We start from the raw sequence: 15,628 nt of genomic DNA, 5'->3' as shown, positions 1-15,628 counted from the left end.
GTGAAACGAGTTGCGTCGATGCGTTATTTGCACATTCCTTAGGCACTTCACTACGATGTGGGAATCAGTTTTACATTTATATGCCAATGAAATTATGACTCTAAAACAAATGCGTTTAACAGGTAAAACATTTTGCTTGAAAATGGTTACACAGCCTAAATGCTGTAATACGCAAAATAAATATACAAAGCAACCAATGCAGGAAACTAATTTTCTGTCTCTGTCATACTTACCTCAAAGTTTTTCTCTCTTCTCGACGAACTCTAATTCCCTTTCCAAACTTTTGCTTGGGTTCCTTTATTTCTTGCTCAATGTACAGATTGAATAACACCGAGAATAGGCTACGCCGACGGTTGATACCAGCTAGAAAAACTCAAGAAACATTAATGGTTTGCATTTTGCCATATTTTCCATTGAGAAACTGGACTACAAATGTAAAACTCAAATACGTTTTGTGTACACACACACACACACACACACACACACACACACACACACACACACACACGCGCTGGCATAGTGACTTTGCACAACTGCACAGACTACCCTAGTAAGTCTCGCTCCTCTCTCCAAATTCCCATTTGTGCTAAAGGCCACTGGTATTCCCTCTAAACTCTAACAGCATTGCAGAGACTCTCCAGCTGTATTGCAACATCATCTCAGCATTCAATGAACAATATAGTTTCATTTGACTAAAGCACCTACACCTGGGTTTCAGGCAGGATTCCTCATTTCGTTCAATGGTAATGTGCTATTCCTATGCAGTTGGAGAGCCTCTGCAATGCTGTTAGGGTTTAGGGGGAACAGCAGTGGGCTGAGGTGTGAACGGGAATGCGGACTGAGGCATGCTAAGGTAGTCCACACACACACACACACACACACACACACACACACACACAAAATCGATGTTTGAGACTTCAAATGGTCTCTGGACATTTGAGTTTTGCATTTATAATACACTTTCTCGGTGTAAAATACGCCAAAATGCAAACCATTAATGTTCCTTAAGTTTCTCCTAACTGGTATGAAACGTCATTGAAGCCTATCCCTGATGTGATTCAACCTGTGCACTGAGCAAGCAGTAAAGGAAAACAAGGAAAACTTTGGAAAGGGAATTAAAGTTCAGTGAGAAGAGACAAAAACTTTGAGATTTTCTGGTAACATCTTAATTCTGACAGATGGAAAATTAGTTTGCTGCATTGGCTGTTTGGTATATTTATTCCATGTAATACAACATATAGGCTGCGTAGCCACTTTTAAGCAAAATGTATAACTCATTAAACACATTTGTTTTAGAGTCATAATTTCATAGGCAGAGCACAGTTCACAAGGATTAAAGCTCTAGCCGTGATGTCCTGTTCTGTACAAACATTACCACACAGCCAAGCCATTTACTAGTGTGATGAAGCACGGAACTGTGTGCAACGCCACCTTGTGCCAAAGGTGTGGCTATGTACTGCTGTTCGTACCATACACTGCCAATGAAATTATATGACTGTGTATTTAGTGGATTAAACACTTTGCTTGAACATTTTTACACAGGCAAAGTGTCCAAGTATACAAAATAAAACAAATAACAAAAACAAACAATGCATGAAGCCAATTTCTTTCTTAGGATGTTGTCAAATTAAATGAGGTGATACTGACAGAATCAGATTACGGAATGGGACCTAAATGTAGTAGACAAGTTGCTATTAGTGCAGCAAATAACTGTTGATTGAAGCAGAGAGGATGTAAAAAGCAGACTGACAATAACACGACAAGAATTTCTGAAAGAGAGAGTTTTGTTAACCTTTAATATAAATTCATATGTTGGGAACTCTTTTCTGAAACTATTTGGAGTGAAGCTTGGTATGGAAGGGAAATGTGGTATCTGAAATGAAGTACTACAGAAGAATGCTGAAGGTTACAGGACTAAATTGAACAACTAGTGGAAAGGTACTAAACTGGATTGGAGGAAATACAAATTAATGACACAAATCAAACAATGGAAAATCCAGGATGGAATGTAACAATATTGTGAAAAGGAAAGTTGCTACTCAGCATTTAGCGGCGATTCTGGGTCTCAGATAGGCACAAGAAAGACTGTCACAAATATAGATTTAAGCTGGTAGGCCTTCATCAAAATTAGATTACACATACACACACAAAATTTTGTGCACGCGAACACAATTCACACATGACTGCTGTCTCAGGTGGCCTGAGACTGCAGTTTTGTGTGTGTGTGTGTGTGTGTGTGTGTGTGTGTGTGTGTGTGTGTGTGTGTGTGTAATCTAATTTTGATGAAGGCCTTACTGGCTGAAAGCTATATTTGTGACAGTCTTTGTTGTGCCTATCTGCGACTCAGCATCTCCGCTATATGGAGAGTAGCAACTTTCCTTTTCACAATATTGTTATAAATTTATGACACCACTAGACAAAGTGATCAGCTGATGGTAGACATCCCGAACCATCAAGTAATAGTAATTTTGGTACTTGAAGGAAGTGGGGAAAGGGGTGGGGGGGAATTATTGTGGGAGACCTGGGCTTGAATACAGGGAGCACGTTCAAATGGAATTTATATTGCGATAGTTAGTCAGAGACGAAGAGGCTGGTACAGGATATAGTAGTATGGAGAGCCCCATCAAGACCAGTCTCTCGACTAAGGACCCCAACAACAACTTCGACCATGACCTACAGTACCTCATGGAAAGTAAACAACAGTTATAGCCTGCTCATCATAAGGATAAACCTGATATAAACTTTATACCATGTATCCTTCTCTGTTTGCTTGAATCTCATTGGATTTCGTTTCACATGATGCAGAAGCCAAGGTGTGACCAATATAGACAAGTGTAATCGTGAGGATACGTTTTATGTTGTGTCACGTGCACATAGGCTGAGCAATAATATGGGACAACAGCTTTACTGGCAGATTAAACTTTGACAGCACCGTCCAGCCAGCGGTCCAACTAAACCTGCAATGATGTGAGCAGTTGCAGTTCAGATGTCAAAAGATACAAGTAAAGAAATAATATAGCTTCGAACGTCATTTAAATTTTAAAACGAATGAAATAATATTCGGCAAAACTCCAGTACTACAAGCTTCCTATGTGACCAGACGGAAAGTATAAAATACTCTCGGTCTCACCTTCCACAGTATTCTAATTACAAACAAGAGTGATGAAAATTCCTTTACATAGTATTCTAATTACAAACGATGAAAATTCTTACCTTAAACACAGGATAATTTTTCTGAGCGAACTATCTGTGATGCAAAAGCGTATTGCAGGGATTTCACCATACTGTTGAATACTGAAGCCAATGAACGTATTAATTACAGTCAGTAGTCAGGTAACCTCTTAGTTCCTTCATTACCAGAATCCGAGAAATATGTTTCACTTCTGAAACTGTCACCTGCTGCGTTGATAATGAGTCAATCAACAACAGAATCTACAAAGCCAACCAGGTGCTGCATTTTCTCCTATTCTTTTATGATGTGCTGTTCTGTATCCTGCCAGCACTTGGCAGTGACATGCAAAAATGATGTGCGCGTTCATTCCAGTACGTCTGGCAGCTTAACTGTCTATTTATTTATTGGGCAAGATCCCTTAACTTGGCTCCAGATCAGCTCTGTTGGGTTCACATTGTAATGTTATAGTGGCAAATGTAAAAAAGAACATTTGTATTGTGTACTTGATGTTAAAATTGTTTTCCATCTTCCTATGACACTTATCTAGAACTGTGGTATAAAACCATGGACATAATCCAAGTAAAGAGTATTTGGTTTTCATTTTTGCCTTAAAAATTAAACTGTTACATTTTCTTAATTTAAGCAACATTTATTAATAGTATTTCATAAAATATCGATAATTAAGAATTTATATTTGAAATGAAAACAGGAATTTCACGTGCAATATTTAATTAGAAACAAGAAGATGTGCATTATTCACAAAAATAATGATGAATTTTAAGATTATGAGATGTAGGTATTTCAAATTGAACGAAGGGGGGTGGGGATGGTTAGCGATACTTTGAACCAGCAATCCATGTACTGCTGAGTAACAACCTAGTATGTTACCGATACAACTACACAGATCTTGTAAGCTTATTGTCCAACTGTTTGTAATAGTCACTCAAAAACTTCAAGGCCGATCATCTCGGTAAATTTATAACAAACACTAAGAACAACCTATTTCTCGGCACTTCTTAACCGTGTTCCACAAGCGTGGGTCACTATGGAACAGTAAGCAGCCTCAGCCATTTTCATAGCGTGTACTGACAGCACGGCAATCAGTGGAGAACAGTGCAGAGACTGTGACTGCACACTATTTTTTAAATAAAAACTACACAGCTAAAGCAGGATTAAGAAATACGTTGATGGCTGTTAATACATTTGAATATCTTAAAGTTTCATTTGACGTAACTTAGTAATAATACATCTAATATGTAAGTAGGACCTACTTCCCAGAGCGTAACACCACCAGGTGCTACAGCTTCTGACCAATCATCGCGTTTGTCTTTGTTTACATCAGGTTTATTCTTATGGCGAACGGAGTATAGTTGCAGGCGAGAGAGATTATTTTGCAATAACAAAACTACTCACTGCAAGACTCTTATCTTGCATGTAAAATTAATCATCTGCAACACACAGACTAGTGCTCACGTACGTCTCAGATACTTTGACCACCAACAGTAAGTGATACCAACACACAGAGAGGAAAGCACTCCACAGAATAACAGGCCATTCCCACTAATGAGGGAGATGAATAACCTACTATAACAAACCTTATACCACACGTACATAGCCACCCATCAGAAAACATTTAAGTCTGCAAGACGGTGTGGGCCGGGTTGGTGATATAGAGGTATACTAACTGGATATCCTGGAGGGCAATGAGAGTGCAGCTGACCAAAATCCAGGTACATAGGTGGTATCCAAGAAAATCTGGCCAGAATGGGATACAGAAATGGCAGAACTCTGCAATGGACTGTAGACTCGCAGATGAAGAATATAACTTCACAGGCAAGCCAGACAAAGATTTTTATGGTCAAATACCTCACTCATATCTGTGCCACACCAAGTCTGAGTTACGGATAATGTAAATTGTTCCTCCTCGCAGTATGAGGTTGTGGGTAACATTGCAGTATTTTTGTTTTGCATGTCGGTATTACGGTTGCTACAGGTTTATTTATCGATCATCATTTTTTATTTATAGTTCACTGTTGCTATCTGAGTTTACATATTGTCATTTGGAGACTGAATGGAGCTGTGAACTTTACAAAATGAAGTACGAGAGGAGAAAGCTCAACATTTCTGTCTATTCTTCTGTTTGAGTTTAGTAGAGGAGTGACAGCAGAGGGAGCAGCCAGAAACATTTACACTGTGTCTAGGCATAATGCCACTGGACAAAGCATGGCAAGAAAACGGTTTTCTCATTTTAAGGAGCATCATTTTGACATTATTCACATTCTGGAAGACCTCTGGAGTTTGATGAAGATTGTTTAAACGCATTAATCTGCTATCATCCACATCAGTGAACTCGGGAACTGGCAAATGTGACGAACTGCGACGATTCCACTATTGCGCAACATTTACACGCAATGGAGAAGGTTCGAAAATGGGCGTATGCCTCTCAGTCAAAATAGCACAAAATCAGCAGATGGACGTAGATGTATCCCAGCTAGCTCATCAATTGGCTTGTGAATAGCACCGACCATTCCTATCCTGTACCATTACTGCTGATAAGAAATTGTGTCTTTATGCTAACATAATATCTTGCAGATGCAATCCAAGAACAATGGCCAGGAACATTGCACGACGTGATGCTACCCTACAATAACTGCCCACATTTTGCTAGAATCATGAAAAACCACTATACAGTAGTTGGGTTTGGAAGTCATTCTCCATACGCCATATTCATCTGATCTCGCACCCTCAGATGTACACCTCTTCCGCTCTCTATGCAACAACCTTCAAGTAACTTCCTTTCTGGATAAAAATGTGGTCGAACATGGCTTGACAAGTTCTTCCCCTCAACACCATGTGATTTCTACAGTGGTTGAAATGAAGTTCCCTTAGTACTGACAGACTGTTAAAAATAGTGAAAGAGAATATGTTGTTCTTGACTGAAGTCACTGTTCTGTTTGTCTGTTGTGTCTAATAAACATATTGATGAATGCTACGAACTTGTGCACCAACCCAATACTTTATTTATGAAAGTTACTGTTGTTCTTAAACTGTCTGCATGCCAATGAGAAATTTCATAAGGGAGAATGTGTACTGCCAGTACACCAAGTGGGGACACAGTACAGAATGCTGTAACCACTTCTAATTCAATACAAAATCAGTGACACAAAAGGAGACAAATTGCTGGAAAGAATGGGCCTATGAAGATGAAACTGTGTACATATACATATCATTCTATCACAGATGTCAAAGATCTGTTGAATAGAATGGATGTGTCTCAGCAAGAGGTTCTAAGATGACCATCAACGAAAGTAAAACAAGGGTATCTGGGTGTTTTTGAATTAGGTAAGGTAATGCTGAGGGAAATAAATTACAAATTAACATATTTGAAGCAGAGGAGAAATTTTGCTTTGTTGAAATGTGGTGGTAAACAAGAATGCTGAAAATTGTTTGGGTAGATCAGATAACTAATTCATCACATTGGAGAGAAAAAGAGATACAGAACAGAACCAGAGGCATCAAAGCATGCTTAATTCGGTGATGGGGGAAAGGGAAAGGAAAGCGAGAGGGAGGGAGGGGGGGGGAGAGGGAGAGAGACAAAGAGCGGGGAGAGGGAAGGAAGGAAGAAAGAGAGAGAGAGAGAGAGAGAGAGAGAGAGAGAGAGAGAGAGAGAGATGTAGCACTCACTTAGAAGAATCTCGATGATATGGAGAGTGCCAAGACACACTGACAAATGAGTCACAAATCACAGCAACTTAATCTGAACTCAGTATTAACAAACAATCATTATAACTTGATTTTATTAAATGTGTATGTGAGCTCATTGTAGGGTCAACCATCTTTCACAATGCAGAAGCACTAGAACTGACACGTTTGGAAGGAGCATGCGTTCATCAGGATTACTCTACAACTCTTTAAAAAATGATAAAAATATAAATATTAAAAAACTTGTGCTCCGTACCCTTAGCTAGCATTCCTAAAATGTGCTTCAACATCATTCATGAAGCTGGTAAAATAAAATAAATTTAAAACAGGATTTTGATAAATGCAATAAAGGTGGTATCTACAAATTCAGTGTAGGATAATAGTTGTGATGCAAACTACATCGGTCAGACTGGCAGGCCCTTCAAGTTGCGGTGCAAGGAATACAGGACTACTTTTCGGCTTAATAATTTTGAAAAGTGTGCTGTAGCTGGACACGTCTTTGAAAGAGTCATCCTTCGTTGGGAACAGGACACTTCACAATTTTATACATACAGGATAAGGTTAGGAAATGTGTGTGCTGCAGCAGTCACAGATCTCAATAAATAGTGTGCACAATGAAAATAATTAAATGAACTGATCATAGAAGATGCAAACAACTTTTTAAATTTTTTTGTAGATTTATTGTAATATCAGTCTGTCATTAGCTACTTTAACTAGGCAACAGTTGTACTGTTGACATTCATTGTGTAATAATATTCGAATTCCCAGGCACCCCTATGTAAGATTCAGATCAGTAGCACAGACGGGTCTAGAGACAAATACAAGCCAAAGTAAATTTCTTGCGTGTGATGCCATAAGTTGCATAGATGGCATCTTCAATATGTTTATTTTGTTTAGTTTACTTCCTCTTGACAGTGTCGTACATCACAATGTTTACTAGATCTGTATTGCATGATCGGAGTGTTTAGTGAAGATCAAAATACTGTTGCTCATTCTGACTTGTGATATTACCATTGGCACTTAAAATAATAATAATACTAATATAGAATGTTATGGTGACAGACAAAACTGCTGTGTGGTCCGAGATCTAGATTAGGTACTTGTGAGATGACAGAGCTACGAAACGCCATGACAGAAAGCTCTCCCCCACACTTGCCAATATCCAGAATATGGAAGGCCAGTTATAACTATTAGGGGCCTACTTCCCCCCCCCCACCCCGAGTGCATGAAATGACTAAGACAACCTTATGTCATTTTCTAGTCTCTGGAGACATTAATAATGTGAAAATCCCTGCGAAGAATCCCCTTGTAGCTGTAGAGGTTCTTTTTTTTGCTGATGTTTTCATATTGTTAGTGATTTCTGTTCATGAATTCTTAACTTTAATCTGCACCATGTTAACGTCACCATGCTACAGGCACTATAACTCATCCTATGCAGCAGACTATACAGTAGACATGACATACCCATAGTCCAGGAACCACTGATAGTCCGAGTTGTCCTGAATGAAGTCCAGGTCCTGGGAGGACGCATTGCTGGCTGCGAAGCTCCCATTGGATGTGCCTGTGGCTCCAGCAGTGCCAACAGGCTCGGTCGTGTGGTTCGAGTTGAGGTCGGAGGTCGCGGTGTCGGTTGGGGATGTCGTCAGCTCCTCAGGCATCCCCCGCGGTGGCAGCCCTGCTTGCAAGCCTGCCGCAGAATAGGAAGGACAGCAACCATTAGATAACTTACTGGCTGTAAGTTAATAGGTGTTAAGTTCATAAAACTGGCATTTATTTTCACTTGATTTCATTGTGAGGAGGAGGAATGGCCACCTGTTCTCCATCAAGCATAACTCCAGAGCAAGGTTAGCCTTTATTTAAGTTTATCCAAATAAACCCATTAGTTTCAGGATAATTCTATTACTTTGGAGTGGAATATGTTTTTAAACTTCCTAATAAATTAAATCTGTGTGCTGGACTGAGATTCGATCCCACCACCTAGTTTTTTGTGGGGAATGCTCTTACAGACACATAACCTGTTACACCCTCCAACACCCTCACAACTTCAATTCTGACAGTACATCTAACCTACTTTGTAATCTATGCAAGTACAGATCATAGGGTCAAACTGCATTGATTTTCCCAAGCTAATGGTAATAATTCTGTACAATATGACCCTGCAGATCGAAGTGGGTTCTCTATCCAACAGTGATACAGTCTACTCAAATTTGCACCACTGCATGAACAGGTCATGGTGTATTTTTTCTCTCTCTTCTTGTCCATACTGGAATTGATTTACGAGACAGCTGTTTTTAAAATAAGCATTTAGTTTTTTTCCATTATCACTGTAATATTTTAGATAGGCTAATATTGGAACCATACTGATGGGTCTATAATTTTCTGGTGATTCTCTATCTCCCTTTTTCAGCACAGGTTTCATTCCAGTCAGTTTTAAACAGTCAGGAAAGGAATTTTCCTCAAACAGGGGATCACTTATTTCTATCACTTTTGTTTTACAATAATGTTGGAAAGACCATAATAGACTTCAGTTTTTGACTTACTGAGTTTTGCTTCTACGTCTACTACATCCTTATGGGAAACATATTCAGACTCACTATCTGACTTCAAATTCTGCACTTAGTGAGGCAAGTAATGCTGGTTCACTATAAACAAACAGCTTGTATAATTCTTCTTCTTCTTCTTCTTCTTCTTCTTGAGTGAGTGCATACAACCACCTTGTATAGTATAACTAAATTTAGCCTATCAATCATACCAGTTTGCTTAAATGAAGTAAAATTATACAGTTGCATACTGAACAGTACGGCCCATATTTCAACAGGGATATCATACATTTATGTAAATGAGGATGATGCCTCATGTGGTTTGAAAGTTGTCTTGTGGGGATAATAAATAAATAAACTACATTTTAAGGGGATACGGCCAGAATAACAATCTTCTTAAAACCAGTGTGTGAAGCGAGTAATTTATACAAGAATTTGTGAAATCTTCACAAATAAACTTTTTTGGCGGTATATAAAGTCTATGAATCAAATCGTTACTGAAGGGGCAACTTTACATCGGTGGTATAGCCAAGGTTTCCCTTGCCTATAAATAAATAAATAAAATAAATCAAATGCTATTGTCATTCAATTGATTACAGCTATAGACAACATCAGGATTATAAAAACATGAATAAAGCATCTTACATTAACAGCATTAGGGAAATTATGGTACACACTCCAACAGTTACTTATACGACATCAAATTTTCACATTAATAAAGTTCATTAATTGAGTAAAAAGGATTAATCAATAAACAAATGTACAATCTGTGCTTAAATAAGTCGAGCGTAGCTTCTACCCATTCTACAGGCAGTTTGTTGAACATTTTCATACCAATAACTTCATAGCTCTTCAATATTTTCGATAATCTACATTAAGGTATGTCAATATGCCTATATTATTTCTAGTGCAGTGGGAGTGTAGATCCTGTCTAAGCTGGTATTCTGGCAAGTTATTTTTTGTGTATGAGAGGACAGTGTAAATGTAAAAGTTTATTACAGATAATATTTTTAGGTCAATAAACAATGGCCTGCAGTGGGCACAATTTTCTGAGTTTGTAATAATCCTAATAAATTTCTTATGTAATACCAAAACATCCTGAATGTGCATACTATTAACCCAAAAGAAAAGTCCATGGGATATGATACTGTGAAAAAAAAAGCAAAATAGGCAGTTCTTACATAAACCAAAGGTACATGATTTTTTAAATTTCTTAACAAGTACACCACTCTAGACAACCTTGCACTAACATACTTAATGTGTGGTTCCCAAGACAATTTACTACCAGTGACAATACCTAAAGGATAACACTACCTAGACAGTCTTCTACTGGCAAATCTCTTAAACTAAAAACTGTTTGCTGAGTTTTACTCTCATTGAGCAAAAATCCATTAGCTCGGAACCAGATTGCTGCTTGCAATAGTGTGTCTTTGGTCATAGTTTTAAGGGCATCAAAGTCTGAATCAATACTGAAAAAAGTAGTATCATCAGCATAGAGGACGGGTTGAGTATTTATATAAAAAGGCAAATCATTTATCATTAGAATGAATAACAAAGGTCCCAAAACTGAACCTTGTGGCACACCGCACTTAACATCAGCTATCTGCGATCTCTCGTTCCCAATACACACAATTTGTTTACGGTTATTAAAAATGGTTCAAATGGCTCTGAGCACTATGGGACTCAACTGCTGAGGTCATAAGTCCCCTAGAACTTAGAACTACTTAAACCTAACTAACCTAAGGACAACACACACATCCATGCCCGAGGCAGGATTCGAACCTGCGACCGTAGCGGTCGCGCGGTTCCAGACTGTAGCGCCAGAACCGCTCGGCCACCAGCGGCCGGCTACGGTTATTAAGAAATGATTCAAATATGTTATCTACATTATTGTTAATGATTCCATAATGAAGTAATTTGTTGAGACATGAACTATGCTCTACACAGTTGAAGGCTTTGCTAAGGTCACAAAAAGTAGCCTGAGCAAAGTTCTTCTCCTCATAAGCACCAAGCACCTTTTTTATCAGAGTCAATAGCATGAACAGTAGATTTGCCCTTCCTAAAGCCAAATTGTGCAGCAGAGAGAATGTTGTTATGTTCCAAATAATCACATAACTGGTACTACATAATGGATTCTAAAACCTTAGAAAAGAACTGGTGTCAGAGATACTGGGCGATAACTAGAATGGCAATTTTTCTCTCACTTCTTATAAATGGGCACAATTCTTGATAATTTAACACCTCTGGAAATACACCTTCATTTAAACAATAAGTGAGAGGGAGTACTATACAACTGGCTATGTTTTTGAACATATTACTAGAAACATCATATATATCTACACTATCAGTAGGCCTAAAATTATTTACAATGCTTAAAACAATACCTGGTGTTACTGCTGAGAAAAAAAAAATTGTCTTTCAATGAACAACTTACGTTATTACATTTTTTTTTTTTAAATATCAGATGCCATTTCTTGAGGCCTAACAATACTTTCACAAATTTCATTAACAGATTGCACACCAAAGTTATGAAACTCAGTTGGTTATATGGCTACAACTTCTTTTTGTTTACTTGTGGCCACTGAGCTTATTACACTCCATGCTCTCTTACATTTATTTTTGGATGACTCAATACTAAACATGTTATGTTGTTTCTTAGCCTCGTTTATTGCATATTTATAATACTTTCTAGCTCTTAGGTGTCTCAACTTAGACATCTTCAACTTTTGTAGTCCTGTCTTCCTCAGTTGCGTGTAATATTACGGTATATTGATAATTTTTACTTATGGACCGTCTGACAGCAACTGAATAAAACACAATTTTAGTGCCATATACGTTTCGCAAGGCATCATCAGTGGCCTGGAATATGTACATATGATTGCTATTTTATTTACATTTTTGTCACTGTGCCTATAGGTTATAAACAGTTCTGGTGGTTGCTATTTCCTATTAAGTAGTAATGTTTTGAACTGTACTTACAGGTTGCGTGGACAATTTCTTACATATTACTCTCCTGTTACATTTTTGGTGTTGTTCTTCTTCTTATGAACGCCAATTTGCGGTTTTTTCCGCATTCCACAGCACTATGCACTGAACTCTTGTTTTAATGCAATGTTTTGGTTTCTGTTGCCAACTGTCAAATGTTTTTGCCAAAGATCGAAACTTATGAGTGTAATTATTGAAGTATCTGGTCTGTTCGTGTATGCATTTGGGTGTGCGTTTGTGTGTGTGTGTGTGTGTTTGTGTATGAATTTTGGTGTGGTACAATTTTTTTTTCTCTCTTGTATGTGTGTGTGTGTGTGTTTGTGTGTATCCAGATGGTGTGGGGAACAGTTTTTTTGTTTTATGTTATCATTTCCTTTATTAAGTGTAGTAGGGAGTCTGTGCTGATGTGTGTTTGTTCATTTATCACATGTTTGTATTCTGCTATGGCTTTCTGTATGTGGAAGTTTTCTTGTGTTTGTATAAGATGTTTGTCATGGTTGCTTATTCTCATTATTTTCATTTCTTGTTCCATGTTTGTAGGATGATCGTTGTAGTGTTTTAAATGTTCTGCAAATGTGGAATGGTTTGTTTCATACTCCCAACATCTGATATGTTCTTTGTATCTTGTTTCAAAATTCCTGCATGTCATGCCTATGTATACTGCATCACAACTTTGACATTCAAGTTTATATATTCCTGAATGTTGGAATTTGTCCCTCTTGGTAGCTGGCTGGCTTAGGTGTGATTGAAGGGTTTGCCCAGGCTTATATGCTATTTTGAAGCCTTGTCTCTTTAGGATGTTTGCAACTCTGTGTGTTAGTTTATGTGTGTAGGTCATGGTGTACCATCTGGTTCTTTTCTGTGTGGTGTTGTCATTGTGTGTGTGTTTGTTGAGTGTGTGTGTGTGTGTTTCCAGCTTGTGAGTTCTTTTGTATTCTGGAAATGTTGTGTTTGTTTTTTATTTTTTGATTGAGTCTGTGTACCACATGTGTGTCATACCCATTGTTCCTAGCTATTTGTATGATTGTACTCATTTCTTGTTCATAGTTTCTCTTGCTGAGTGGGATTCTGTTTAATCTATGTAACATGTGTCTTAGTGCTGCAAGTTTCTGGCTGTGGGGGTGGCTGGATGTGGAATGTATTATTGTGTCTGTGGCTGTTGGTTTTCTAAAGATGTTAAATGTATGTTTGCCATTTTCTTTTTTAATTGTAATGTCAAGGAAATTTATTTGATTTTCTTTTTCAAGTGTGAATTTTATGTTCTGATGAGCATTGTTTATTTCTGAATGGAGTTCATCTATTTTTTCACTTGGCTCATCTACCAGACAAATAATGTCATCCACGTATCTGTACCAATATATGATTTTGAAACTTTCATTTGTGGTTATCTTTTCAAATATCTGATTTTCTAGGTGACTGATGAAAATGTTTACTAGTGTTCCTGATATTGGGGATCCCATGGGCAGTCCATCAGTTTGTAGATAATATTCTTTCTCAAACTGAGTTTTGTTCAGTTGTCAGTCTGAGCATATCTGTTATTTCTTTTATTGCGTCTGTGGTGAGTTTGTTGTGGGATGAGAGATTTTGTTCTATGATTTCTATTGTTTCTGTGATAGGGATGGAGGTATACATATTTTCTATATCGAATGAAATCAGTGATGCTGTGTGTGGTACCTGTATGTTCTGTATGTTTTCTATTAGCTTTCCTGTGTTTATCACTGTTCTGTTGTTTTCTACTTTATAGTGTTTTGTAACTAACTTTTGGAGGTGTTTGGCTATGCGGTATGTTGGGGCTTTCTTGAAGTTGATAACAGCTCTCATTGGCATTCCGTCTTTATGTACTTTCAGTTGACTGCGGAGTGTTGGTGCTTGTGGGTTTTTCTGTGTTAAGTAGTATTTCTGTTTGTCTGTGAGTGTGTGTTCAATGTTTTTCAGTGTTCGTTTCACATTTGCCTGGAATTGTGTAGTTGGATCCGACTTCAGTTTTTGTATGGCATTGGTGTTTATGTATTCCTTGGTTTATGTGATGTATTGCTCTTTATCCATTAGGCATGACATGCAGGAATTTTGAAACAAGATACAAAGAACATATCAGATGTTGGAAGTATGAAACAAACCATTCCACATTTGCAGAACATTTAAAACACTACAACGATCATCCTACAAACATGGAACAAGAAATGAAAATAATGAGAATAAGCAACCATGACAAACATCTAATACAGACACAAGAAAACTTCCACATCCAGAAAGCCATAGCAGAAAACAAACATGTGATAAATGAACAAACACACATCAGCACAGGCTCCCTCCTGCACTTAATAAAGGAAATGATAACATAAAACAAAAAAACTCTTCCCCACACCATCTGGACACACACACACACACACACACACACACACACACACACACACACACACACACACACACACACAAGAGAACAAAAAAATTATACCACAACAAAATTCACACACACACACACACACACACACACACACACACACACACACACACACACACATACAAAAACGCACACCCAAATGCATACACGAACAGACCACAGATACTTCAATAATTACACTCATAAGGTTCGATCTTTGGCAAAAACATTTGACAGTTGGCAACAGAAACAAAAACATTGCATTAAAACAAGAGTTCAGTGCATAGTGCTGTGGAATGTGGAAAAAACCGCAAATTGGCGTTCATAAGAAGAAGAACAACACCAAAAATGTAACAGGAGAGTAATATGTAACAAATTGTCCACACAACCTGTAAGTACAGTTCAAAACTACTACTTAATAGGAAATAGCAACCACCAGAACTGTTTATAACCTATAGGCACAGTGACAAAAATGTAAATAAAATAGCAATCATATGTACATATTCCAGGCCACTGATGATGCCTTGTGAAACGCGTATGGCACTAAAATTGTGTTTTATTCAGTTGCTGTCAGACGGTCCATAAGTAAAAATTATCACTATACCGTAATATCTCAACTTAGCCTCATCTGTTTTGTGTAGTCTATAAAAATCTAAATACATTAACAATTTGTTTTTCATATTAGCTAGTTCAAAAGTGTACCATGCATTGTTATGCTAATATTATTTGTGCTGCATGTGTTGGGATTGACTTTAAATTTGTACTGAGGAAAGCTTGTCTCAAAAATAGTTAAGAAAGGTAATAACCGACAGAATTTCAACGTACCTAAACATTTTTTTTATTGCTCAT

General features: G+C 37.7%; 1 protein-coding gene across 1 annotated transcript in view; it reads right to left on the bottom strand.

The window, feature by feature from the left end:
• The window catches only part of LOC126215254 (uncharacterized), a 266,573-nt gene that overhangs the window by 113,087 nt on the left and 137,858 nt on the right, over positions 1 to 15,628 (bottom strand). The window contains exon 3 of the mRNA XM_049941928.1: positions 8,339 to 8,561. Within this exon, the coding sequence (XP_049797885.1) occupies positions 8,339 to 8,561 (223 nt within the window). The remainder of the gene's footprint in view (positions 1 to 8,338; positions 8,562 to 15,628) is intronic.

Source organism: Schistocerca nitens, chromosome 12 (assembly GCF_023898315.1).
Source record: "Schistocerca nitens isolate TAMUIC-IGC-003100 chromosome 12, iqSchNite1.1, whole genome shotgun sequence".
Taxonomy (NCBI): domain Eukaryota; kingdom Metazoa; phylum Arthropoda; class Insecta; order Orthoptera; family Acrididae; genus Schistocerca; species Schistocerca nitens.
This window is presented reverse-complemented; position numbering and strand designations above follow the sequence as displayed.